Below are 24,483 nucleotides of genomic sequence, written 5' to 3' on the forward strand. Positions count from 1 at the left end.
TGTTAGGTGTGGAAGATGGGACTCCAACTGGCATCTCTCTCCACTCTGAGGCCAGCACTTTATGCTGCCCCGTCTTCATCTCGAGGAATTCCATCATCTTCCTCCTGGGAAGTCTCATCCATGCCAAGCAGCATCTCAAAGCCTCCCATTGATTCTCCTCTTGCTGGGACTCTGGCTTTTTGTAGAGAACAAAGGAAGGAATTGGGGCATTTTCAGTGTATAAATTTCATGTTGAAAAGTTTCCCTCCACACCCTCCTGACATGAGAAGGCCTTTCTCTGTGGCTGCTGCATCCTTCTAGCCTTTGTTTGGTGTTTCACAGAGCTTATGAATTGCAAAGACCATTTATAGAATAAACAGTCTTTTAATAACTTTAAAAGTAAAGCTTTCTGGTAAGTTTCTGAAGTGTGCCAAAGTCTGAATGCTCGATCCTCAAAAGTGCTGTCGGCTTGGTGGAGAGAGGGCTAGACCTGGAGGCAGGGGATCCTGGATTCATCCTCCTGCCATAGCTAAGGCCAGGAGGTGGCAGGGAGCTATGGGGCATTTTGAGGAGAGGAGTAGCACAGTCAGATATGCTTTAGAAGTATTCACTTGGCCCCTGTGTGGAATATGGATTGGAGTGGGGAGAGGCTTTAGGCATTAAGTGCAGTTACGTTTTTGTCATCGTCCAGATGAGAGTAGCGAGGACCAGAACTGGGCACTGGGTGGAGAGAAGGGGATGCCAGGTTGGAGAGGCATTTTGTGGAAGTGGTGGGGTCTCTAGGCTTGGCGCTTGGCTGGATGTGTGAGATGAGTTGAAGATAACTCAGGTTTTAAACGTGGACCACTGGAGTTTGGGGAGAAAGAGAAAAAGTTCTGTTTGGGCCAGCTGAATTTGTGGTTCCTGTGGGACATTGGATAGAACACACCTGCCAGGCAGTTGGTGCTGGAGACAGGGCTGGATGGGAAGAACAGGCCTGAGAATCCTCCATGGAGAGAGGAGAATTGCACCAGAATTAGGTTTTCTTTTCATACAGGTGTTCAACTCAGCCACTTCGCTTCCTTGCTCAGCCTCTACTCATTTGTCAACCCTCTTCTTCCCTCCACATTTGGACACATTCCCTTGGGGTTTCTTGGTTCTCTGTCCAAGCCTGGCTGGCTTACCCTCATGGCTTTAGTTACCACCATGATGCTCACGACTCCAAAGGTCTCATCTCTTTCTTGGGTCTAGTTCATACCTTGAACTGCCTCCATTTGGATACTCTTGGCATCAGCTCAGACTTTGGAACTTGCCCCCTTCCCCCTAAAATCATGTGTCCCCCTCCCTCCACGTCTCTGTTTCTGCGGATGGCAGCACTGGCTTTTGTTAGGGGATCTTCTTTTTCTCCTCCCTCTCCCTACACCTCTACTAAGATGTCATGTCCTGTCCAGCCTCCATCTGGGTGGTGGGCGCCATCCAGTCAGCCCTTTCTCACCACCAGCCCCTCCGGACACGCACACCCAGACAGGGAGCCCTCTCTCCCTTCCCTCCTCCCTCCCCAAGACAGCAAGTAGTCTGATATAAACTGTGCATGTGCAGTGATATTAAACATATTTCCACAGTAGTCACGTTGTGAAAGAAGAATCAGAACAAAAGGAAAAAACCATGAGAAAGAGAAAGCAAAAAACAGAAAAGTGAAAATAGCCTGCTTCGATCTGCATTTAGACTCTATTGTTGTTTCTCTGGATGTGGGCAGCATTTTCCATCATGAGTCTTTTTGAATTGTCTTGGATCATTGTATTACTGAGAAGAGCTAAGTCTGTCATAATTGATCATCTCACGATGTTGCTGTTACTATGTATAGTGGAACTAAGGATTCCAAGAAGCAGAGGAAGGCGTGGACGTGGGAGGTGGGCTCTCAAGGAGGCCAGTATCTAGTTTGGCTGCATCAAAGATTGGGGGGGGAGTGACATCAGAGAAATCATGGAAAGGAGGTGGGAGCCAGGTGGTGGGGGGCTGAAGAGACTGTCAGTGAGGGCTTTGTATTTCATCCTAAAGGAATTTGGGGGCCACGGAAGATTTTTGAGCACAGGAGAGTCATAATCAAGTGCTTTGGGAAGATGCTGGAATGCAGGGGGAGGAGACGGGGAGCAGGGAGACGAATCACAGGTGGCTATGAGGCTCTCACCTGGTTCATGCAGCCTACCTTGAACCTTGCCCATGGGTGGGGTTTGGTGTAGCTGAGGAAGCATCATCTGTACAGCTGTCTCTTCCTTGCTAGGAGATTGCAAACAAGAATCTTTGGTGGACAAGGGACTCTATCTTGTTTCTTCTCTGGATTGCCCAATGCCACCTTGTGTATCATTAGTATTTAATCACTTGTTCAGTTGAATGATGTCACTTGGTAAGAAATGGAATGTACTCAGCCAAGGCTGGTACAAACATTGGCCTGAAGGTTTGAGATCTGATTACAAAAGCTTTAAATTGAAAACAGAATAGAAGGAAATAAGAACTTATAGAGCTCTGATAAGCCTGGAGATCAGAACAGTAGCAGCCCCCCCACCCCCCCAACCACATTCTCTCCAGCTTTGGGCAGGAGCATCGCTATAGCAGTCAGATGATTAATAATAGAAGGAGGAAAGGATTTCCAGGCTCCCTTCCCTCCCACTCTTGCTTGCTCAGAGGCATAGGATCTGCTTGTCAGTCTGGGATAGGAGGGCCTCTAAAGGTTAGGATTGATTGGTGGCCTTCCCACACTTACTAGAGTGTGGCAAGAGGAAGATGTGCCCACAAGGGCATTACAAGCTCATCCCTATTACTTGCTATCACAGTGATTGCTTTTCTTTCTCTAGCTTGAGCTGACCTAACTCCATATCAGGCCAGGAGGAGGGGTAGGAATAATTGGGACATCTAATCTTCAATTACATTGACTTTTTTTCTTTTTATTAATTTATTTTAATTTATCAACAATCACTTCCATAAGTTTTTGAGTTTTAACATTTTTCTCCCCCTCCCTCCCCACCTCCCTCCCCAGGATGGTGCACAATCTGATATAGGCTATTCATATATATTTCTATTAAACATATTTTCGTATTAGTGTTGTAAGGAAGAATTAGAACCAATAGGAGGAACCACAAGAAAGAGAAAACAAAACACAGCAGAAGAAAAAAATAGCAAATAGTAAGCTCTGATCTGCATTCAAACTCCATAGTTCTTTCTTTGGATATGGAGAGCATTTTCCATCATGAGACCTTTGGAGATGTCTTAGCCATTTTAAGTCTATCAACGTTCGTCATCATATAATGTGGCTATTACTATGTATAACATTCTGCTGGTTCTGCTCACTTCACTTGGCATCAGTCCATAGGAGTCTTTCCAGGTTTTTCTGAAGTCTATCTGCTCATCATTTCTTATAGCACAATAATATTCCATTACATTCATATACCACAATTTGTTCAGCCATTCCCCAGTTGATGGGCAGTCCCTCAATTTCCCATTCTTTGCCACCACAGAAAGAGCTGCTATAAATATTTGTACATGTGGGTTCTTTTCCCATTTGTATGATCTCTTTGGGATACAGCCCTTGAAGTGATAACGGTCAAAGAGTATACACATTTTAATAGCCCTTTGGGCATAGTTCCAAATTGCTCTCCAAAATGATTGGATCATTTCACAACTCCACCAGCAATGCATTAGTGTTCCAATTTTCCTATATCTTCTCCAACATTTACCATTTTCCTGTTTTGTCATGTTGGCCAATCTGACAGATGTGATGTGGTACCTCAGAGTTGTTTTGATTTGCATTTCTCTAATCAATAGTGATACGTTGACTTTTAAGTTGCAAGTTGCCCAATTTTAAATCTTCTGGATCTTCTTTCCTGGGGTGGAGGCATAATACAGTTGTATATATTCCTACTGACCAGGTGGCCATCATGTGAAAAACCAGTGCAATTTAACAGAAACATAGGTGTCAGTTGTGTTACCTCCTTTCCTTTGACTTGAGTGATTATGTTGGTTTGTTTTCCTGGACTTTTTTTTTTTTCTTTTAAGGATTTCTCTCAGGGCAGGGAAGGAGTAGTGGGGGATGTGGGGAGAAGGGGAGTCTATTGAGAAATAAAGGTGATGTAAGAACAAAAGATATCAGCAAAAAGTTTTTTTAAAAAAAGTGTTAGCTGAATGGAGGAAACATTTAAAAATAAATTACACAGTCTCTACATCACAAAAACAGCAGGGCATGTATAATGAATTCCTTTTACTTCTAAGCTGTGGAGACTCTCACATACAAATCACTCAAGTCAAAGGAAAGGGGGTAACACAACTAACACCTATGTCTCTGTTAAATTGCACTGGTTTTTCACATGATGGCCACCTGGTCAGTAGGAATACATACAACTGTATTATGCCTCCACCCCAGGAAAGAAGATCCAGAAGATTTAAAATTGGGCAACTTGTAACTTAAAAGTCAGCGTATCACTATTGATTAGAGACATGCAAATCAAAACAACTCTGAGGTATCATATCACATCTGTCAGATTGGCCAACATGACAAAACAGGAAAATGAGAAATGTCAGAGAAGATATAGGAAAATTGGAACACTAATGCATTGCTGGTGGAGTTGTGAAATGATTTGTATACTCTTTTTCCTGTCCTCTCCAACCCCTGCTTTGTGCTGGTAATGCATCTTACTATTTATCTAGCAATCAGCTGAAAGCACCCGTAGAAACACAGTCCTGTATAATATGATAGAATTCCTCACTGTCCTTGTCTGTAGTTTGCCATGATGGCATAGGGGGGTGATTTGCCTGCTTGGCAGTCCTGAGTCGCTTACAGCCCTGTGAGCCTCCACAGGTCTTGGTTTAAGGTCATTGCAGACATCTCCTGCCCAGGTAACTGGAAAGGGAAATTTGAGTCCATAAACTATAGCCCGTAAACATAAACCATAGTATCCCACCCTCTCCTGTATTCCCCCAAACCTGCAGGAGGCAGATGAAGATAAGAAAGTGCAAGATTATTCAGCATAAAAATAAAGGATAGTGTGATGGACGTAGAGAGAGCTAAATTCACTTTCAGAGAGTTACGGTCAGGGTCCCTCTTTCTTTGATTAATTATTATATCATCATTGGTGCTTTGAGTTCCACTAGGGAGCTACCCACTTGTAGTTTCCTTCAGCCTGGACATTAACTACTGGGGAAGGAAAAAAACTGGGGAAACCCAGAGGATAACTCATGCTCTCATTTTTGGAGGTCTGTATTTAGTACCCCAACTTTTAGGAAGTTGAGGGAGTTTCCTGTTAACCACCAATAAAGGTTATGGTGCCCTCAAAAGTTGTTGCTGACCGACTAAATCTCAAACAAACCACTCTCACCTACTATTTTGGAGCAGTGAAGCTCCTTCTCTTTTCTAGGGGTCAGAATGCCCCCTACCCCACAGTTTGGGTAGGAATACATTACCTTCCCTTGTTTCAGTCAAGTTCAAAAAAGTTCATTCATTTCAGTTGTGTCCAACTCTTCGTGACCCCATTTGGAGTTTTCTTGGCAAAGATACTGGAGTGGTTTGCCATTTCCTTCTCCAGGTTTCCGTCAAGATTTGCATTCACATCCTCTTCTGCCATATACTATTTGTGTAATGTACAAATTATTTTATCTCAATGGATGAGTGAATGAATGAATAAATGAATGAACCACCATCTTGCCACTGTCTTCTCAGGCTCACAACCCAGGAGATGTCCTAGACTCCTCATTCTTTCTCACCCCCCATCTCCTGTCTTTGCTTGGTCCTGTCTGTTTCACCTCCTCTAGGCCCACTTCTCTGCTCTGACCATATTTCCACTTTGGTGCAGCTCTCATCACCTCACCACAGGACTATTGCAGTAGTTACTGGGAGGGTCTTTCTGCCCCCAGTGTCTCCCCACTCCAGTCCATCAGCCACCAGTGATTTTCCTAAGGTGCAGACCCAATCATGCTACCCTTCTCCCCTCAGTAAACTTCGTAATTCCCCTTTTCCTCTGGAAGCAAATCCAAAATGCCCTTTTTGGCATTTAAAGCACTTTAAACCTGCCTCATACCACTTTTCAAAGTTTATACCTTCCCAACACTTTGATCCAGTGAAACCAGCCTCCTGGTGGGTCCATGCACAAGACCTTCCATCTGTCGGCTCTGGACATTTCTCTCTGGCTGTCCCCCATGCCTTCGATGCTTTCCCTCCACCCCTCTGACTGCAGATCTCCCTGGCTTTCTTTAAGTCCTAATTAAAATTCAGCCTTCTAAAGGAAGCCTTCCCTGGCCCCTTTTAATTCCAGAGCCTTCCCTCTGTTAATAATTTCCTATTTATCATATATTATACACACATACAAAGCACGAGAACGTACTTGCTTTATGTATGTTTGTTTGCTTCTTGTCCCCCCCCACCTCCATTTAGATTATGAGTTCCTTTTACCTCTTTTTGTGTCTCCAGCCCTTAGCACTGTCCTTGGCGTGTAGTAGGTGCTTAATAAATGTTTATTGATTGATTGAACTAAGGTCCCAACCCCCATCTGTCCAGGTGGGGATGTTGCACATACAGAAAACTGTGTGAGATGGAGCTCCCAGGAATAGGTAAGACCTTCAGGAGGTCCTAGGGCCCTTAGGTTTCCCCTTGTTGGTGTTAAGGTGACAGGCAGCAATGATTTTGTGGTGTGGGAACTCATGGGACACAGATCACAACCCGTCTCTAAGTTATACTATCCTCTTAGAAGCTTGCCTACAGCTCAGAGGCGCAGCCTTCCCAGCTTGCTCCCGAGCTCCTGACGCTCAGCCCAGGGTGCTGGCTGTGACGCCACATTGCCCCTCCTGGAAACTCGTTCTGACCTTGATCATTGGTAGTTGACCTTCTCTGTGCCTTTTGTGCTGTGGCCTGTCTTCTTGGGGTGTGCAGGGATTTTCCATGAGACTAAGGCTGTATTTGCTGCTTTGTTTGCAAGACCCTTACAAGTAACCTCTGGTGTTGCTTGGCCTTTGAGACAAAGGAAGTCCTTGGCCTGGTATTTTTAGGAAATGTCTGTAACACCTCTGAGAATGACCCAGACCCATTGTGAGGACATTTTGGGGTCCTTTTCCCTGAATTAGTTGCCTAACAATTGCCCCCATTACGCCTCAACTTTCTGGTGAGGTGTGGTCTAGTGAGAACTTGGGGTAGTTGGTCACTGTCACCTGTTGCCCAAGTCCTCAGCAGATTTGGAGATTTTGTTCTAGATTCTCCCTTCTCTACAAAAAAGCCTCATAGGCGTCTCTGTCTGGATCCCTGGGGTTAAGTTAGCTAGTCCGCCATTAGACCATCTCCATCGCCATCCCAATGACATGACGACTCCATGTTAGGCTAGAGTGAGAGCACAGTGGACTCGGAGCCCGAGGACCTGCACTGGAATTCTGTTAGGGGGTCGTTTAATCTCTTCGGGCCTCAGTTTCTTCTTCTGAATGAGTAGGTGAACTACATGGTCCTTCTGGTCTCTTCCAGCTCTAAATCTGTGAGCCTGCAGAGGATCCATTTCTGCCTAGATTTCATTCTCTACCTTTGGTTTTTCATTGACGTTGACAAAGCACAGCTTCTGGTCCTGTGGTCCCATGGTCGTTGTTGTGTAGCTCCCCCATCTACCCCCCAAGCCGGTGCTTTGGAGCTTTGTTAAGGGATTTTTGAAAATGTTCAGAAATGGTGGTCACTATTTCTTCCCTTCACTGACCCCATCTCAGACTCTAGGAAAATCAGTAGATGATGTTTTTCCCCAGTAATCAGTGAATGAAGAGGCATATTCAAGACCTACGTTGTGGTAGGCACTGTGCTAGGCACTAGTGGTACAAATTGCTAGTAATGGGGAGAAAGAGGTTTGATATGTATAAGGAAATGGTCTTGGGCTGACCACAGTCTAGTGATAGAGAGTGGGCTAGGCTTAATCTGGTTATTGTTACTAGAACAACACCAGTCAGGTGGCCAGAATCCTCTGCTGGCTAGGCCTCGGGTGTTGGTAGAAATCTGGATGGTCTAGCCTCAGACTTGACACTAGCTGTGTGACCCTGGGCAGGTCACTTAAATCCGATTGCCTCACCAAAAAACAAACAAAAAAAAGTCCTTCATAACCTAGCTTCCCTTACCTTTCCCGTCTTTCGAGGGTAGCTAGGTGGTGCAGTAGATAAAGCTCTGGCCTTGGAGTCAGGAGGAGGACCTGAGTTCAAATCCAGCCTCAGACACATGACACTTACTAGCTGTGTGACCCTGGGCAAGTCACTTAACCCCAATTGCCTCAGCAAAAAAAGAAAAGAAAGAAAGAAATCTAGATGGGATGGGGAGGAGGCATGATCTGAGGCTCCTGCTTGGTTTGACAGTCACTCTTAAGTTTTCACTCACCCACTAATCAAGACACATCCTTTTTTACCCCAGTGAAGCAAGTGCATCTCCTCACGGTTTATGTTGACTTTCAGGAAAGATACAATGTCCATCTAGGTCACTGCCCTCTTGGATTTGAAATTGACTGAATATTTCCAGTGGCCCACCTGCTTCATGTTTCTTTTCGGCATTTCTAAACTTTCAGGTCTAAAGCATGCTGGGTGATTTTCAGTGGAAAAATGAGCATCCCTGATTCTACCTTAATTCTGCGTTGTGTCTCACATCTAGCATTCAGCAGTCAAATAAGTGTGTGTCCACTAACTTAGGGAGTACGTGTTCAGACTTGAAGGTAGATTAAATCACATTTTACTGTTGCTTGTCAATCACGATTGTTCCTTGTGTCCCCTTTTAACATCCTTTTAGATCAACCGGCTTCTCGGAGGTGATTGTGGTCGTCGGAGGGTGTGAGCGAGTTGGGGGCTTTAATCTTCCCTACACTGAGTGCTATGACCCTGTTACTGGCGAGTGGAAGTCTTTGGCCAAGCTGCCAGAATTTACCAAGTCCGAATATGCAGTGTGTGCTCTGAGGAATGACATTCTTGTCTCAGGTAAAAATATTTGCATCATTAAAGATGGTGTCAGCCCCATGCTGAGAGCATTCATGAACACCAGTGTTTCCATAACCAAGATAAACTGGGTTTTTAGAAAAAAATCAACTCCGTTGTATAAAACATGAATTAAGGGGAGATTCTTTGCTTTACAAAAGACATTACTTTATAAAAAGATTTGTTAGAGGATTCCTCTAAATGTGCTTCTGCAGAACATTTTAAAATTTTGTGTAATCAACAAATCTTTCCTTACCTTCTTTTCAGAGTCATATCGAGGTGCCTAAAATGAGGTTCCCTCCCTCTCTTTATAGAGGTGGGAGACTGGGTATGAAACACTGCATATGCTGTCAGACTTGTTCTGTCAACAGCAAGCATATATGACAGTGTGCTAGGCATTGAGGGTGCAGATACAGAAAAGGAGATAATCCTCACTCTCCCAGAATTTACATTGAAATGAGGGAGAGACAATAATATATACAATAATACAGTCTCTATATTTGTCTATGCATATGTAAGTCATGTCCACGTTGTTGTATGCTATTTGCCAGCTTACCTGCAGACAAAGGTAGAGAAGAGGCCACTGGCAGCTGGGGATGATCAGGGAAGGCTTCCTGTAGGAGGAGATGCTTGCGTCTCTGTCAGGAAGAAGGGGAAGATCAATGTGTTAGTTAGTTTGGCTGACCTGCTTTTTTTCTCACCCTTTTTTGTTATAAAGGATGGCTCTGGGTTCTAGTGTGGATTGGGATCTGTCAGGAAACAAAGATGGTGTAAAAACAGATGTCAGTAGGAAAATTAAAAGTAATAGAGAATACCTATGACATCGAGCTTTTTTTGTTGCGTCTTGTTTTCTGGAATTGTTCTGAAAACTAGAAAAATGAAATTTTAATCCTTTTTAAAGCTTCTACTTCTGTTTGCAGTCTTTGTCTTTGTACGCTCTGTCTTTTATCCCTCTTAGCCACTAAAAACAAAGGGTCAAATCTTGCTCAAGGATTGGCAGTTTTTTCAGAATGACCAGAAACATGACTTTTTTATACTTGATTTAATGTACTTGAAATAACAGTAGCTTCTGTCTACATTAGCTTCAAAAAGCTCTTGTGTAGGTACACCCATGAAAGTGAAGCAAGATTCCACAGAGGATCCTCTCTCTGCTGCTGAGCAGCTAAACCCTCTCCCCTCTGAGGCGGATGGTGGTGCTGGGGAGGAGTGGAGGCACACCGCACTCTGTGCTTGAGCACGTGAGACCCAGGGAAGTTGGCGCTCCTGGCAGGCTTGGGAGGTTTCTTCTTAGTTTTGTAAGGGCAGTGATTTGGAAATGAAGTACTTTGCTCGGCCTTTTTGCAACTTTAGCTTGGTGGTATGTATTTTATACTTGAGAAGCGAGACAGGTAGTAGTTAGAAAACCAGTTTGGAGTCAAGGAAACCCAGAGTCCAGGTCTGTCTCTGTCACATGCTGGCTGAATGACCCTGGGCTCCAGGCAACCCTTTAAGACCGTTAGAAGCAGAAATGCTTCCGACTTTCATGGGTAGAGGATGTTTCCTTCCCTGGGAGTCCCTGTAGCAGTGAAATCACCTCCAATTTATAATTAGGACAGTTTCCATTGTCATTGAGTTTGTATGCCTTTAGTGGAGCCATTTCGATTTTAACAAAAAAACAAAATGTTAAATTATTATTCTAAAATTAAATATTATTAGATAGGAGAAGTGATTTTGGCTGGATTTTTTTCCAGCCGAAAACGTTATATTTTACCTTTAAATTGTCACCTATTTTTGCTCTAAATTATGACACCTCCTCTTTCTCATAGTAAAACGCTAAATATATTGGAAGATGTATTGAAATTGCTATTGATCATTAGATCTGATCTTTATCCACATCAGGAATTGAGAGTGAAGAACGTACTTGGGAGAGTTTGTTTTCAGGACATTTGATTTTTCTCATATTCTTTTCCTTTGCTCTCCAAGGCTTTCTAACATATGAGAGAATATTATCTTAGAGTAATAATGACCTTGGACAAATAATCTCTTTGTGCCTCTTGGCTTCATCATCTGTAAAACGTTGGCCTAGATGACCTCGTAGTCCTTCCATCTCTAAAGCTATGCGTCTGTGATCTGAGAGTGTCCTTTTCCTTTCATGACATCAGCCTTAATAATAACTTGTTACAACTTGCCCACCTGTGAATTTATTGAATTTCTTTTTGAATCTGAAGTTATTTCAGTCTTAAGATTACGTGAGTGTAATACCTCCTATGGGAAATTAGTACCTTCTTTTGTGTATTCCACAACTATGTCCTTCAGAATTCCAAAGGGTTTCTCCCCTTAGAGATTTTTCTGGGATTTGACAAAGTAGTTAATGTTGTCTCCATCTCTTATATCATATTTCACATTTCAGCTGTTTCCCCTTTTAACTTAGATAACTGAAACTATTTGATAGATATATCCATGTTAGTAAGTGCTTATGTATTAATATTTTCTGTTATATATTAATATTAATACTATATATTTAATTAGGCCTTCCAGTTATACTTGCATTTTAGCCATGGCTAAATCAGTAAGTTGACTACTAAGAATTTCAGGCACCTTGACTGGAAGCCAAGTAAAATAGGAAGCGGTGGGCAAACATTCCAGTGTTATATGGCAGTTGGGGTGATCAGAACTTAAAGAATTAATTTTCTGTAGGTATATTACTTACAGAATTGAAGCGTGGAAGCTTGGTATGGTGGAAAGAGCTTTTCTTGGCTTGGGCCAGAGGACCTTGGTTCAGTTCCTACCTGGGTGACTTGGGCCAGCTTTCTTCCAGGTCTTGGGCCTCAATCCCCTCATGTTTAAAGTGAGGTTTGGAGCAGATGGCAGCTGAGGGCCCTCACAGCCCTTGAGCGATGCTCCCTGTCCAAAAGGGCAATTGGTTGTTCTATGTTTGTGTCTTTTTAAAGGGGGAAGAATCAACAGCCGTGATGTCTGGATTTATAACTCACAGCTTAACATTTGGATCAGAGTTGCCTCTCTCAATAAGGGCAGATGGCGTCACAAGATGGCTGTCCTTCTTGGTAAGGTAAGAGCAGTTTCTTTGGTGAATATTTGCTGCACGGCACCAAAATAATGACCCCAGCTGACTATTCAGTAATAGTTCTGTTGATTATGCTTCAAGAGAGATGTAAGAGTCAGAGCAGACCCAGCATAGGACAGTTCTAGGAGTCAAGGTGGTCAGTGGAGCCTATGTGATTGTACATGGTAGATCATAGGTAAGGATGTGGAGGCTGGCACGATGGAGGCATTGGTGGAGTTCTGTATGTGGAGATGGGTTTCGGCATAAACTCATTTGACTAGAGTGCATTCCTCTAGAACTCAAGTCTTCGAAAGCTTGAAAATGATACCAGAATCACATAGTGCCTATGAGGATCTTTAGGGCTGGCCCCATCCCTGTTTTACTGAGGAGGAACCCAAGGCCTCAAGGGTGTAGGGACGGTGACAATGGATACTAGATTGACACCGTGTTTGGTTCTGGGACTCACTGATGGTTCTGTACACTTCTGGGAGGCCTTCTGTGTGTGGAAGCCTTCTTTCTCTTGAGACAGCATTTTGTTATCATCATCATCATCATCATCATTATTCTTAAAATATTTCAGGATGATCTCTCAGTTCTGCTTATTCATTAAGTCCTTTCTCTGCAGGGTGCTAGGCACTAGAAATACCAAGAAAAATAACCATCCTGACCCTGCTCTAAGGAGTTTACAATAGGATGAGTTGCCTTGAGAGTACCCTAGGATCCAGTGGCCCTGGCCAGAGCCCTCTAATGATTGTTGTAACCCAAAGTTGACGAGCTCTCTCTTTCTCCCTATGCATTTCCTTGAGGTCTGAACGGCTTGTCTTGATGAAAAGTAGTCAGAGATGGGTCTATACCTCAAGTAATCTTTTCTGGTGCTTTTTTATTTATTAGGAGCTTTCTTCAGCAGTGTGGGATATTTGCCTATGAATGTTATTCATAACAGATTCATACGTACTAGTAGTCAAATTACATTGCCCTCTCCCCCAACCAAAACAATTTAAATTTACTTTCAACACTTAGGAAGCACCTGCTCTGTGTCAGGCACTGTGATAAGTAAGCTCAGGAGATAGAAGACAAAAAGAGTAAACTGGAGTTCTCACCCCCAAGGAGCTTAGGGTCTACATGGAGAGACAGCATTTGTAAAAATAAGTAAATACAAGTGTGTTTCAGGAGGAAAAGAATATTAATCACTTGGTGAATTAGGGAAGACTTCTGGGATAAAGTGGTAGCTGAGCTGAGCCTTGTAGGAAAGAGAAGAGTCTTTGTTGGGTGAAGAGTTGAGGAGGGAGGAAATTTCAGGCAAAGGGGCAGCTTGGGCAAATAGAGGTTTTGGGGGAACGTAGAATGCATGGAGGAGGAGGTTAATGTGAAATAAAGCTGAAAGGTGCCAGATTATGAAGGCTTGAAATGCCATAGGATGGGGGAGGGGGGCCCTCAGTTTTATCTCAGAAGTGCTAGATTTTCAAATTGAGAATTTAGCAAGTCATTGCTGTGTGCTAGGTACTGTGCATGGTTCAGAGGATACAAGAAAATTCATTTGACTAGTAGGGAAGTGATAGACGTGGAGGTGATAGAAAAACAAAAGATATTGACAAAGCATCTTAAAATCACATGAAGTGACTTTTAATTTAAATATTTAAGCTAAACTTCCTGTAATGATTGGCCTTCCATCATTATTGAGAGCTTTCCAAGGGGAAAAAGTGATTGATTATATGCAACTAATTGGAATAGCGGCCTTTGGTTGAACTCGATATCAGACAGACGTAGCTAATATCTGTGGATTGTAAACACAGGTCTATGTTGTTGGAGGCTACGATGGTCAGAACAGACTCAGCAGTGTCGAGTGTTACGATTCATTTTCAAACCGCTGGACTGAAGTGGCGCCCCTTAAGGAAGCCGTGAGCTCCCCGGCGGTGGCCAGCTGCGTCGGCAAGTTGTTTGTGATTGGTGGAGGGCCTGACGATAACACTTGCTCAGATAAGGTAAGCAAGCCTTTGGGTTCTTCTTAACTAAAACTGCTGAGTCAGCTAGATCAATAGATCAATTGAACATTAATACAAAGTGATTATCAACTAAATTCTTAACAGGAAACATTTTTAATATTGTCTGGTATTCTGTTAATGGAATTACTCCTTTCTAAAATGAGCCAGTAATTAGCTTGGTGACTGCGACGGGTCTGTGGTTTCAACGTAACCCTTCCTGTCTTTGGCTTGCTGTGTACCTCTTATCCATGTCCTGTTCCTTAAATTCTGCCCAGAGGATTCCTCCAACATAACTTGGAGGAGGGGGGGATAAGTGTTTTCCCTTCCATCTCCAACAGTTTGCTAGTCACAACTTGGTCAGACTTTTTGGCGTGGGGCTATGCAAATATCCTTTTAAAAAATGTTACTGGAGTTTTTCTGTAGCGCTCACAAAATCCAAAATCTGTCTTCAAGAAACAGGTTGGCTGTTTAACAGAGCCGTATGGTTTGCAGACAAGGGAGCAAATACCCTGTAGAGTAAGTACTCCAAGGAATTTTAGAAGGGGAAGAAACGGCAAAAGAAACTTGGACGAGTAACCGGATACTTTGGAAAACTACGTGCTTCTCCTGGCAGAAAGTATCTGTCAGCAGTCAGGTTGAGCAAGAGCCAAATGATATTTATGGGAACTGCCACTTTGGAGGAAAGAATTGTTAGTTGAATACAATATAACTGTAGTAGAGTCAACATTGTTCATCTAGGCATCGTAGTCGTCTGACCTGGACAAAACTGCTGTCTGCCTTTAGCGATCTCTAGAAAGCAGGGTTTTTCTGAATAGTGGCAGATTTGAAAGTTGAGTGTCTTATAGTTTCTTAAGAAAACTGGTTTTGAAAGATTTTCAAATGCTAATTTTGTGAAAAAATTATACATTACAATACATGTGACAGGTCTTACTGTTGTTCTCACACACACACACACACACACACACACACACATACATACACACACAAAATGAGCATTTCTATTTACAAAGAAAAAGGAATGTGTGACAGCGAATCAGTTCTGTACAACTCTCTGGCAGCATTTCTAATTGGTAATCTTCAGTATTATCCTGAGAGACTGTATATACAGGGTGTCTCAAAAATCTTGGTATGCTTTTAAGTAAGTTCTGACATTTCATTCCAGATGGACAAATAGTATATTATTCAGATGTCTTAAACTATGTGACTCTCTGAAATTTTCTTTTCTTGTTAAAGAAGCCAAGAGTTCATATCTGTGAGTGCTTCTTATGAAAGCTTTTTTTTTTTTTTTTTTTTAAATCTGGGGCTCAGGGACCTAATTAAATGTGTTTCCATACCTTTCCAGGTTCAGTCTTATGACCCTGAAACTAACTCTTGGTTACTTCGTGCCACGATCCCGATTGCCAAGAGATGCATAACAGCTGTGTCCTTAAATAACCTGATCTATGTCGCTGGTGGGCTCACCAAGACCATCTACTGTTATGACCCAGTTGAAGATTATTGGATGCATGTACAGAACACATTCAGCCGTCAGGTAAGAACTTATTAGTACATGGAATACACCATTGACTGCGCACTGCAGAGCAGAGCCTCCTACAAGCAGGTCTGCTGGAACTCCTTCAGCCTTTCTGATTGGAGAAGTGTGCTCACTTCCTTTTCCTCTCGACTAGAGGTACCAAGTGCCATGATTGAGCCCTTGCTCTGATGCCATTCCCTTTTGCCCTTTGCTCCTCTGGGACCCTTGCCCTATCCCGAAGGGTCTCTGTCCATTTGGGGCCCTGGACCCCTTCGGTGGTAGCCAGAACCCCAGGGGAAATAACTTACCCTTTCAGGGTCTGTAGTCCCCAGGTCAGGAACGCCTGCTCCATCAATTCCCACCGCATCCTCTTTGAACTCAAGCATCTTCCTTTTTGTTTTGGTTCCTTTTCTTCTGAACACAAGCATGCTTAGGTTTCCCCTCTCTTTAAAAACAAACCCAGCAGCAACCAAGCTCTTGCCCTCCCTCCCCAGGGCTGCCATCCCACCTCTCGCTGTGCTCTTACTGCCAGATATCCTTCTCATGCCTCTGATTTCTGCTACCCCTTCTTGAAACTCATTCTCCCCCAGACTTGTGGCCTGATAATACTCGTGTACTTCTTTCCTTTCTGACCGTTTGTCCCACACCTCATTTGCTGGTTCTTCTTCCTCATCTTGATTCCAGAATGTGCCTTTCTTCCAAATTCTTTCCTAAGACATCTGCTCTCACATGTTTCTCTTTGGGGTGTCTGTGAAAAAGACATGGGGGTTGTAATTGGCAGTGCTAACATTGTTAAGTGCCAGGGAGCTGTAGGGGTCTCCCATGTCCTCATCGGGAATCCCCTGTCACCCTTGGACTGGTTTGGAAGCAGAGTGGAGGGAGGAGGGGGGACCCTGTCCTGTGGGGAACAGCTGAATGAATCAGGAATGATGCCCTTTAAGAAGAGAAACTTAAGGGAACATAATAGCACAGGCAGCTCCATTGTAACTCATTGGAGTTCCAGAAAGCGCCAAGTTATGTAAAATCATGCAGTAAAAACCACAGAACTTTGGGAGAAATGAGCTTAGGGCAACAACACTGAAAAATTGCATCGGTGACCCATTAAAAAAGGTAGGAACTTAATACTAGCAGTTTATTATAAATAATATGTAAAAATATATATAAAATATAATAATACTATGTATAAAAATATATAAATTTTAAAAAACCGGTTCATGCCTGTTAAATAGTTGAAGAAATACAGTCATACTCCAATAGAAAGTGGCCCCTCCTTAGCCTTGGGCAGTTGCCTGGCTTGACCTGGGGCTGGACAGGCCAACTCTGGCCCTTGGACTAGAGGTCCTGGCTGAAGGGGATACAGGACGGAGCAGATGATGTGGACCAACCCTTCTCCACTCTCAGCTTCTTCTGCACCAAGTTATACCAAAAATAGGCCATTTTGCTATGATAAAACCTTAAAGTTTGCTTGTAGAAGTGGGCATCAGAACAGTGACAGCTTGTGAGTTGTTATGAAGCAGGACAGTTTTATGAGTTATCTTGGTATTTCTTGAGAAGGAGATTGTGCAGAAACAAACTCAAAATTTGAATTATGTTCAAAATATTTCCCAGTATACCTACTAGCAGCAAAGAGGTGCAGTGGATAGAACTCCAGGCCTGGAATCAGAAAGACCTGAGTTCAAATCCAACTTCAGACACTTCCTAGCTATGTGACCCTGGGCAAGTCACTAAATCACTGTCTCCCCTCAGTTTCCTCATCTGTAAAATGTGGATCATGACAGCACCTACTTCTAAGGGTTGTTTTGAGGATCATATGGGATAATAATTGTAAAGCACTCAGCATAGTGTCAGGCACATAGTAACCACTGTAAAATATTAACTATTATTATTACTATTACCAAAAACAGCTAACCTAGGAAATAAGTTGAGGACAACTCATTTAAAAATGATTAGACTTCCCTCCAACTCTGTGCCTCCCCAAAACCCAGAAAACCTACATACCTATCTTAAGAAATCTTAAATGAAAACTTCTCAAATCTATTAGAACCAGAGGGCAAAGTGAAAACAGAATCCTCCAGTTATCTCCGGAAAGAAATCCATATTGAAAACTCGTGAGTGTCATAGCCAAAATCCAGAGCTTCCATATCAAAGAAGGATACTGTAAGCCATCAGAAGGAATCAATGCATCAGATCCATAGTCGGAATCACACAAGTCTTGGCAGCAGCCACTGTCTAGGAAAGAAAGTCTTGGAATACAGTTTCCCAAAAATTTAAGTCTTGTAACCAAGGATAACTTACCCTGCAAGACTCAGAATAATTTTACAAGGGAAAAATGGATCTTTAATGAAGTGATGGTGTTTCTGATCAAAGTTTCAAACTGCTTAGGAACTTTGAAATGTATACACCAGAGTCAAGACAGTTACATGGATACTTTCATCCCCTCTTCTGGTAGACCAGCACACTTCCTTTCTGGTTAACCATTTTTCTCTTGGCATCCTTTCTACAATCTCTCTTGCCCAGTTTTTAACTGGTAATATGCTGTGCCCTCTCCCTTTTGCTCCTCATTGCCCTTTGGAGGACTTACAACTTTAATTTTTCAAGGATTCTAGTAGTCTTTGACTCAGAGCTATATAGTATCATGGGAAGGGAGTATTAAAAACGGGTGTATGTTTCATGGAGAAGCTAGAGTTATTAAAAATATCTACTCCAGGGGGCAGCTAGAGCACCGGCCCTGAAGTCAGGAGGACCTCAGTTCAAATCCGGCCTTAGACCAAACACTTGATACGTACTAGCTGTGTGACCGTGGACAAGTCATTTAACCCCAATTGCCTAAAAAAAAAAATCTCCTTTTTTCAAAAGCAATTTAACTTATTTCTCTTATTTATCCCTAGGCCTAGGTCATCATTCATATAGTGTCTATCCAGGATATGTGTGTTTAGGGATTCTGCAGTTTCTCTAGGCATCTGTATTAATTACCAAAACCTGGACAGTAGACATTCCTCATTGTGATTTTTCTTGTGTGGTTGTTGATTATTACTGGTTCTTGTAGGCTCTGCCATATTCTAGGGCTTGAAAAATGTTTTGGTATCATGAAGAAAGGCCTAGTTTTGGGATCAGGAAGCCTGGGTTTGGGTCTGACTTGGATTGTTGGATTTGACCTCCTGAGGTTCCACGAGGGGTTATGAGGCAGATGCTTTTATAAAACTTCAGGGCTCTGTAGAAATGTCAGCTACTTTGATTTTGCAGCAGCATTTTCTCTGTGGGAGCTGCAACCAAGAACAGCAAAACTTCCGGATCTCACTTTCATGCAGTAGGGGAAATTTTGTGGTGCCCAGCATTGAATAGGTAATGTCTGTTTCTGCTATGGCCAAATGAGGCAGTCAATAAGCATTTTTTAAAAGCTTGTTTTTATTTATTTTTGATAAATAGGGTTTTATTTTTTTCCTATTACATGTAAAGATAGTTTTCAACATTCATTTTTTATAAGATTTTTATAAGATTTGGAGTTACAAATTTTTTCTCCCTCCCTCTCATCCTCACTTCTCAAGACGGTAAGCGATCTGATATAGGTTATACATGTATAATCATATTAATCGTATTTCCACATTAGTTGTGTTGTGAAAGAAGAAAAAGAACAAAAAGGAAAAGCCACCAAAAAAAGTGAAAATAGTATTCTTTACTCTACATTCAGACTCCATAATTCTTTCTCTGGATGTGGATAGCATTTTCCATCATGAGTTAAAGAGTTTATTATTAAAGCATTTATTAAGCTTCTCTTTAGGGCTGCTAGGTGGTACAGTTGCACAGAGCCCTGGGCCTGGAGTCAAGAGGACCTGAGTTCAAATGTGACCTCAGACATTTACTGGCTGTGCAACCTTGAGCAAATCACTTAACCTACATAAAACTGAAAAAGGAAATGGCAAACCGTTCCAGTATCTTTGCCGAGAAAACCCATGGACAGTATTCAAACGCTTTAAAAAAAAAAGACATAAAAAACAAGCCCTTTAGACGTGCTGTGGTCTGTGGCAGTCACAGAGTCAGACATGACTGAACAACAAAAGCATCTCTAGGCCTGTGGCTCCAGACTTTCCTAGTTCTCCTCCTGCCTCTCTGACGACTCCTTCTGTTTGCTTTGCTGGATCTTCCCTTAGATCACACCCTCTAACCATTGGGCTCCATCAGATCTTTCCTGGGCCCTTTTCTCTCTTCCCTCTGCACTGCTTTACTTGGTGATCTCATCAGCTTCCCTGGCTCTAATTACCATCTCTGCTGATATTTCTCAGATCTCCCTGTCTCTTCCCAGTCTCTGTTGATCTCCACTCTCACATTTCTAGCTGCCTTTCAGGCTTCTCTAGCAGGCTGACCAGTAGACATCTTAAACTCATGAAATCCAAAACAGAATTCGTTCTCTTTCCCCTAAACCCTCCCCCTCCTACCTTCACTGTCACTGTGGAGGACGACACCATCCTCCCAGTCTTCAGCCTCCCAGCCTAGGAGCCACTCTGGAGCCTTCATTCTTCCTCGTGCCCCAGGTGCAAGCTGTTGCCAGGGCTGTTCAATGTCATCTCTTCAGCATTTCTCTAATACCCCCTTCTCTTCTCTCACATTGTTCTACCCTGAATGCAGACCCCCGTCACCTGCTGGTGGCTGTGCCTGCCTCTAGTCCCTCCTCCCTCCAGTCCATCCTCCATTCAGCCACTAAAGGGATTTGCCCAAAGACAAGTCCAGTCATGTCACCCCTTGCTCAGTAAACTCCAGTGACTCTCTGTTGCCTCCAGAATCAAATACAAAATGCTGTGTTTGGCATGCAAAGCCCTTCATAACCTAGCCCCCCCCCACTCCCCAGCACGTATTCTTTGACATTCCATTGACATTGATCTCCTGGCTGTTCCATGAACCAGACCCTCCATCTCTCCCCGCTGGCCATTCTCTCTGACTCCCCTGCCTGGGATGCTCTTCTTCCTCAATTCCACCTTTCTGGCTTTCTTTAAGGCCCCACTAAAATCCCACTTTCTATAGGAAGCCTTCCCCAAGGCCTCTTAATTCCAGTGCTTTCCCTCTCCTGATTGATTATTTTCTGTTTATCCTGTTTGTATATATTTGTTTGCTTGTTGTCTCCAGCCTGTTAGATTGTAAGCTTCTTGAGGGTGAGGACTTTCTCTTTGTCTCCTTTTGTGTCCCTAGCACTTATCACAGTGCCTAGCACATAGTAGTTGCTTAATAAATGTTTACTGACTGATGAGACTACTATGTGTCAGGTTCTGTGCCAGGCTCTGGGGCTACAAAGCAGAAAGAAAGACAGTTCCTTCACACAAGGAGCTTCTATTCTAAGGGGAAAAGACAACGCATGAAAGAGATTTGGGGTGGAGGATGGAGGTCGGAGTGCAGGACAGAATGAAGGCACCAGGCACAGGGGCGTGGTGGAGAAAATCCAGAGGTAGGAGTGCAATCTGGAGAGGAATCCAGGCGTGGCTACTGTTGGTGTCCCCCTTAAATCAGAGGTTCTGGGAGGAACCAGCCAATCAGAGAGGCCACAGAAGGAGAGGGCCCCTGCCGTGGAGGAAGTCCAGGGGGCCTGAGATTCCAGGGAGGAGGATTTCGTGGCCTGGAAGGGAGACTCTGGAGAGTCAGGAGGACAGCAGGCAGAGGAGTGAGGGTGTGACTGCTCCCTGTGTGCAGAGGAGAAGCTCATGGATGGAAAGGGAAGGGGATCCAGGAGGATTTCGGTAGCAAAAACAGAAGAGAGGAGGACCAGAAGAAAAAGGGTGTCAGATGGCGGAAGGTAATCTTGACCTGTGTCAGGAGGTTGGAGAGTGAAAGATTGGGCCCAGGCCCCATCATCCGTCATTGGAGGGCACTCTCTTCAGAAAAGGGCCCACCTTCCTTGCCACTAGCGCATGCCCCAGAGCCCTAGGAGTAATAAAAATCCTTTTTCATTTATTCGTTTACACCCTGTGCTAAGTACTTTACGTAGATTATCTCATTTGATCCTTGCAGCCATCCTGGGAGAGAAGTGTTGTTATTTTTCTCATTTTACAGTTGAGGAAACTGAAGCAGGCTGAGATGAAATGATTTGCCCAGGGTCACACAGCTAGTAAGCCTCTGGGGCCAGATCTGAAGTCAGGTCTTCCCAACCCTAAACCTGATGCTCTATCTTCTATTCACCTGGAAGGACCCCTGAATGTTTGGAGCTAAGAAAAAGAGATAAGGCTTGCTTTTCTTGAAGAGGAGAGCTGTGGGCTCTGGAGGTGCAGTGGCTGAGAGTCTCATAAGGAATGATATTGTGTGTAATGCTGCAGCAAGGAGGAGGAGATGAGCCCTGGCCATTGATGACCTCCCGCCAGGGCAATGATACCTACCCCCGAGACTCTTCCGGCCACTTAGGCCTTGTGGCTATCTCCCGCCAAGTCGCAGCCAATCCCTTCTTTTATGCTCTTCTCCTCACGTAACTAAGGAGCTCCCTTCTGTGGTATAGTTGGCATTCAGCTTCTGCTTCAGCTTATGTTAGACGTGATCCTTCTTATAGGCCCAGATTTATCCCTTAACACTTGCCCTTGCTTCCAGCCTCTGTATGGGTTCTTTCCAAATTTGCATTGCTTGATAAGCTTTCTGCACAATCGTATTAGGCCCTTTTCCAGCTCATCAGAATGATTTACTTCCCTTTTTTGCTTTCAGAGCATCATTTTTTAGCAGCGCTTTCCCTGAAAAATAGTCTGTTTGAAGAATAGTCCTACTTAGGCTTTCTCTTAATTCTTTGAAATTTCTCCTCCTAATATCTAGGCTTAATATCCGGTTTTCCCTGGGACTCCTCTCTCATCACAAAACGATCACTTGCCTCTGTGCTTCCTGTTTCTTCTTCAGGAACAAGTTTCTCCTTTTTGTTTAGAATCAGGTCTAACATAACGATTATCCTGTCCAAAGCCTTTCTCCAGTTATGGACAATGTCGCAGGGTCCTCCTTGCATTAGGATTTCTAATTTACCTTTTTATGCTGCGCTTCTTGTCTGTTCACGTATAGGATCTGAATTCTCTCGCTGACTCTCTCCTTGAATGTTGTCTCCTGCGATTTACGGGGCCTTCTCTCTGCTGCCGTGCTTGACTTTGGCAGATCTGTGTGGGCAGGCAAGGGACAAGCCTCACCTCCTTCTTGGTGAGATTTGTAAGACTCAGCACAAATCTGTTCTTACTGAGTTTTGTCAAGCATGTGTTGTCTCTTGGCAAGAGCCCATCTTTTCTGGCAGTCAGTAAGAATTCATCAGGTACCTACTGAGTGCCAGGCACTGTGCTAAACACCGGGGATACAAAAAGAAGCAAAAGATGGGCCCTGCCCTCAAGGAGCTCACAATCTAATGAGGGAGACAACAAGGAAACACAGGTACAAACAAGCTCTCTATAGGATAAACTGGTAAACAATTACAGAGGGAAGGCACTGCAGTGGAGAGAGATTGGGAAGGCTTCTTGTAGAAGGGGAGATTTTAGTTGGGACTTAAAGGAAGCCAGAGAGGTCAGAAGGTAGAGTAGAGGAAGAAGAGCTTCCGGGGCATGGGGGACGGCCAGACAGAATGCCAGAGCTCGAGATGGAGCTCAGGCCTTGCTGGTGGAACAGCCAGGAGGCCGGTGCCACTGGGTCCAAGGGCATGTATTGGGGAGTGGGGCGTAAGGAGCCTGAAAAAGTAGAAGGGGGCCGGGTTATGAAGGGCTTTCTGCCAAGCCGAGGATTTTTGTGTTTGTTCTTGGAGGTCAGAGGGAGTCATGGGGCTTTATTGAGTAGGACGTGACATGGTGGACCTTATGTTTTAGGGAAATCACTTTGGTGACTGAATAGAGGTTGAATCCAAACCTTATTCTCACAAAACATGTTGGCCAGCTGTTTGCCTCCCAGATTTGCCATTCTCCTATGGAATACCCCCCACCCCCCGTCAGTCAGCAGAGATGCCCCCTCCTACCCCTGAGGTCTTAGCCAGCCTCTGTAAGGCTTTCTCAGTTCCTTTTGGTGCTGGCACCTTTTTCCTTTCCACGGGCGACTCAAGTGAGTAATGTCAAGGTTGACCAGCTTCCAGAACCTTTCCATCACATCCCAAGTGCATGCCCTGGGAGGACCACAGGCATCTCTGTAGTTGATGCCAAAAGGGACTATTTTCATTTAATTGCAGCCCATAAAAAGGATGAAAATGTGAAATGGCTCTCAGTCCTGTGGCTGCTGCCCTCTGGGTCATGCAGCTAATTGGATTGTCCCGTCACTGCACTGACTCATGGAGCTTGCTCACCACCAGGTCTGTCCCTCACACTTTTTTCCACGAAATAACTTTTAGCCATCTTTCCCTGGCACTGTACTAGTATTTGTTGGGGGAACTCAAGTGCAGCTCATTTTTTTCCTATTAAATTTCAGCTTAGCTTCACATTCTAGCCTGTGATACCTTCATTTCCCAATTTCGTTGTCCAGTGCATTAGCTATCCTTTCCATCTGTGGTTTTGTGCAAGTCATTGGTAGAAATATTCAGTAGTCAAGGGCCAGTGATAGAGCCTAAAAGCCCTTTTCTGGAGACCCCTCCATTTGACTTCTGTTAATTAGCATTCTTAACCATGTCCTCAATCCTTTTTATTATTCAGTCTGCATCTCCTGTCTTGTCCACTAGATTTTTTCCATGCATGAGAACTTAACCAAACTCTGTTTGTACTTCTTACCATCTGGATAAAATATACTACTTAAAATCAGCCAAAACATGGGCATTAACTTGTAACTTGCTTTTCCGGCACCGGATTTGGAGTCAGGACAGACCTGGGTTTGTCTCTTCCCTTCAGCCATTATTATGTACATGTCTTTGAACACAAGTAATATTGTAATGTCACCTCTCTAAACCTCAGTTCCTTTTTCTCTAAAATGGGAGAAATAATACTTTATTACCTCCCCCCACCCCGAGTGAGGAAAAAGAAGTTCCACTGTGCCTGTCTTAGTGTGGTTGGGGAGCTCAAATAAGAAGGAAGGTAAATTGCTCTGTAAACCTTAAAACACTGTGAATGTCAATATGG

At 43.6% G+C, this 24,483-nt stretch overlaps 1 protein-coding gene across 10 annotated transcripts in view; it reads left to right on the forward strand.

Moving 5' to 3' along the window:
- The window catches only part of KLHL24 (kelch like family member 24), a 54,139-nt gene that overhangs the window by 20,874 nt on the left and 8,782 nt on the right, over positions 1-24,483 (forward strand). For all 10 annotated transcript variants that reach the window (XM_027861629.1, XM_027861626.1, XM_027861627.1 and 7 more), the window contains 4 exons: positions 8,738-8,922; positions 11,850-11,968; positions 13,756-13,944; positions 15,287-15,475. In XM_027861629.1, the coding sequence (XP_027717430.1) occupies positions 8,738-8,922; positions 11,850-11,968; positions 13,756-13,944; positions 15,287-15,475 (682 nt within the window). The remainder of the gene's footprint in view (positions 1-8,737; positions 8,923-11,849; positions 11,969-13,755; positions 13,945-15,286; positions 15,476-24,483) is intronic.

The sequence above is a fragment of the Vombatus ursinus genome, unplaced genomic scaffold, assembly GCF_900497805.2.
Source record: "Vombatus ursinus unplaced genomic scaffold, bare-nosed wombat genome assembly UNPS02014768.1, whole genome shotgun sequence".
Taxonomy (NCBI): Eukaryota; Metazoa; Chordata; class Mammalia; order Diprotodontia; family Vombatidae; genus Vombatus; species Vombatus ursinus.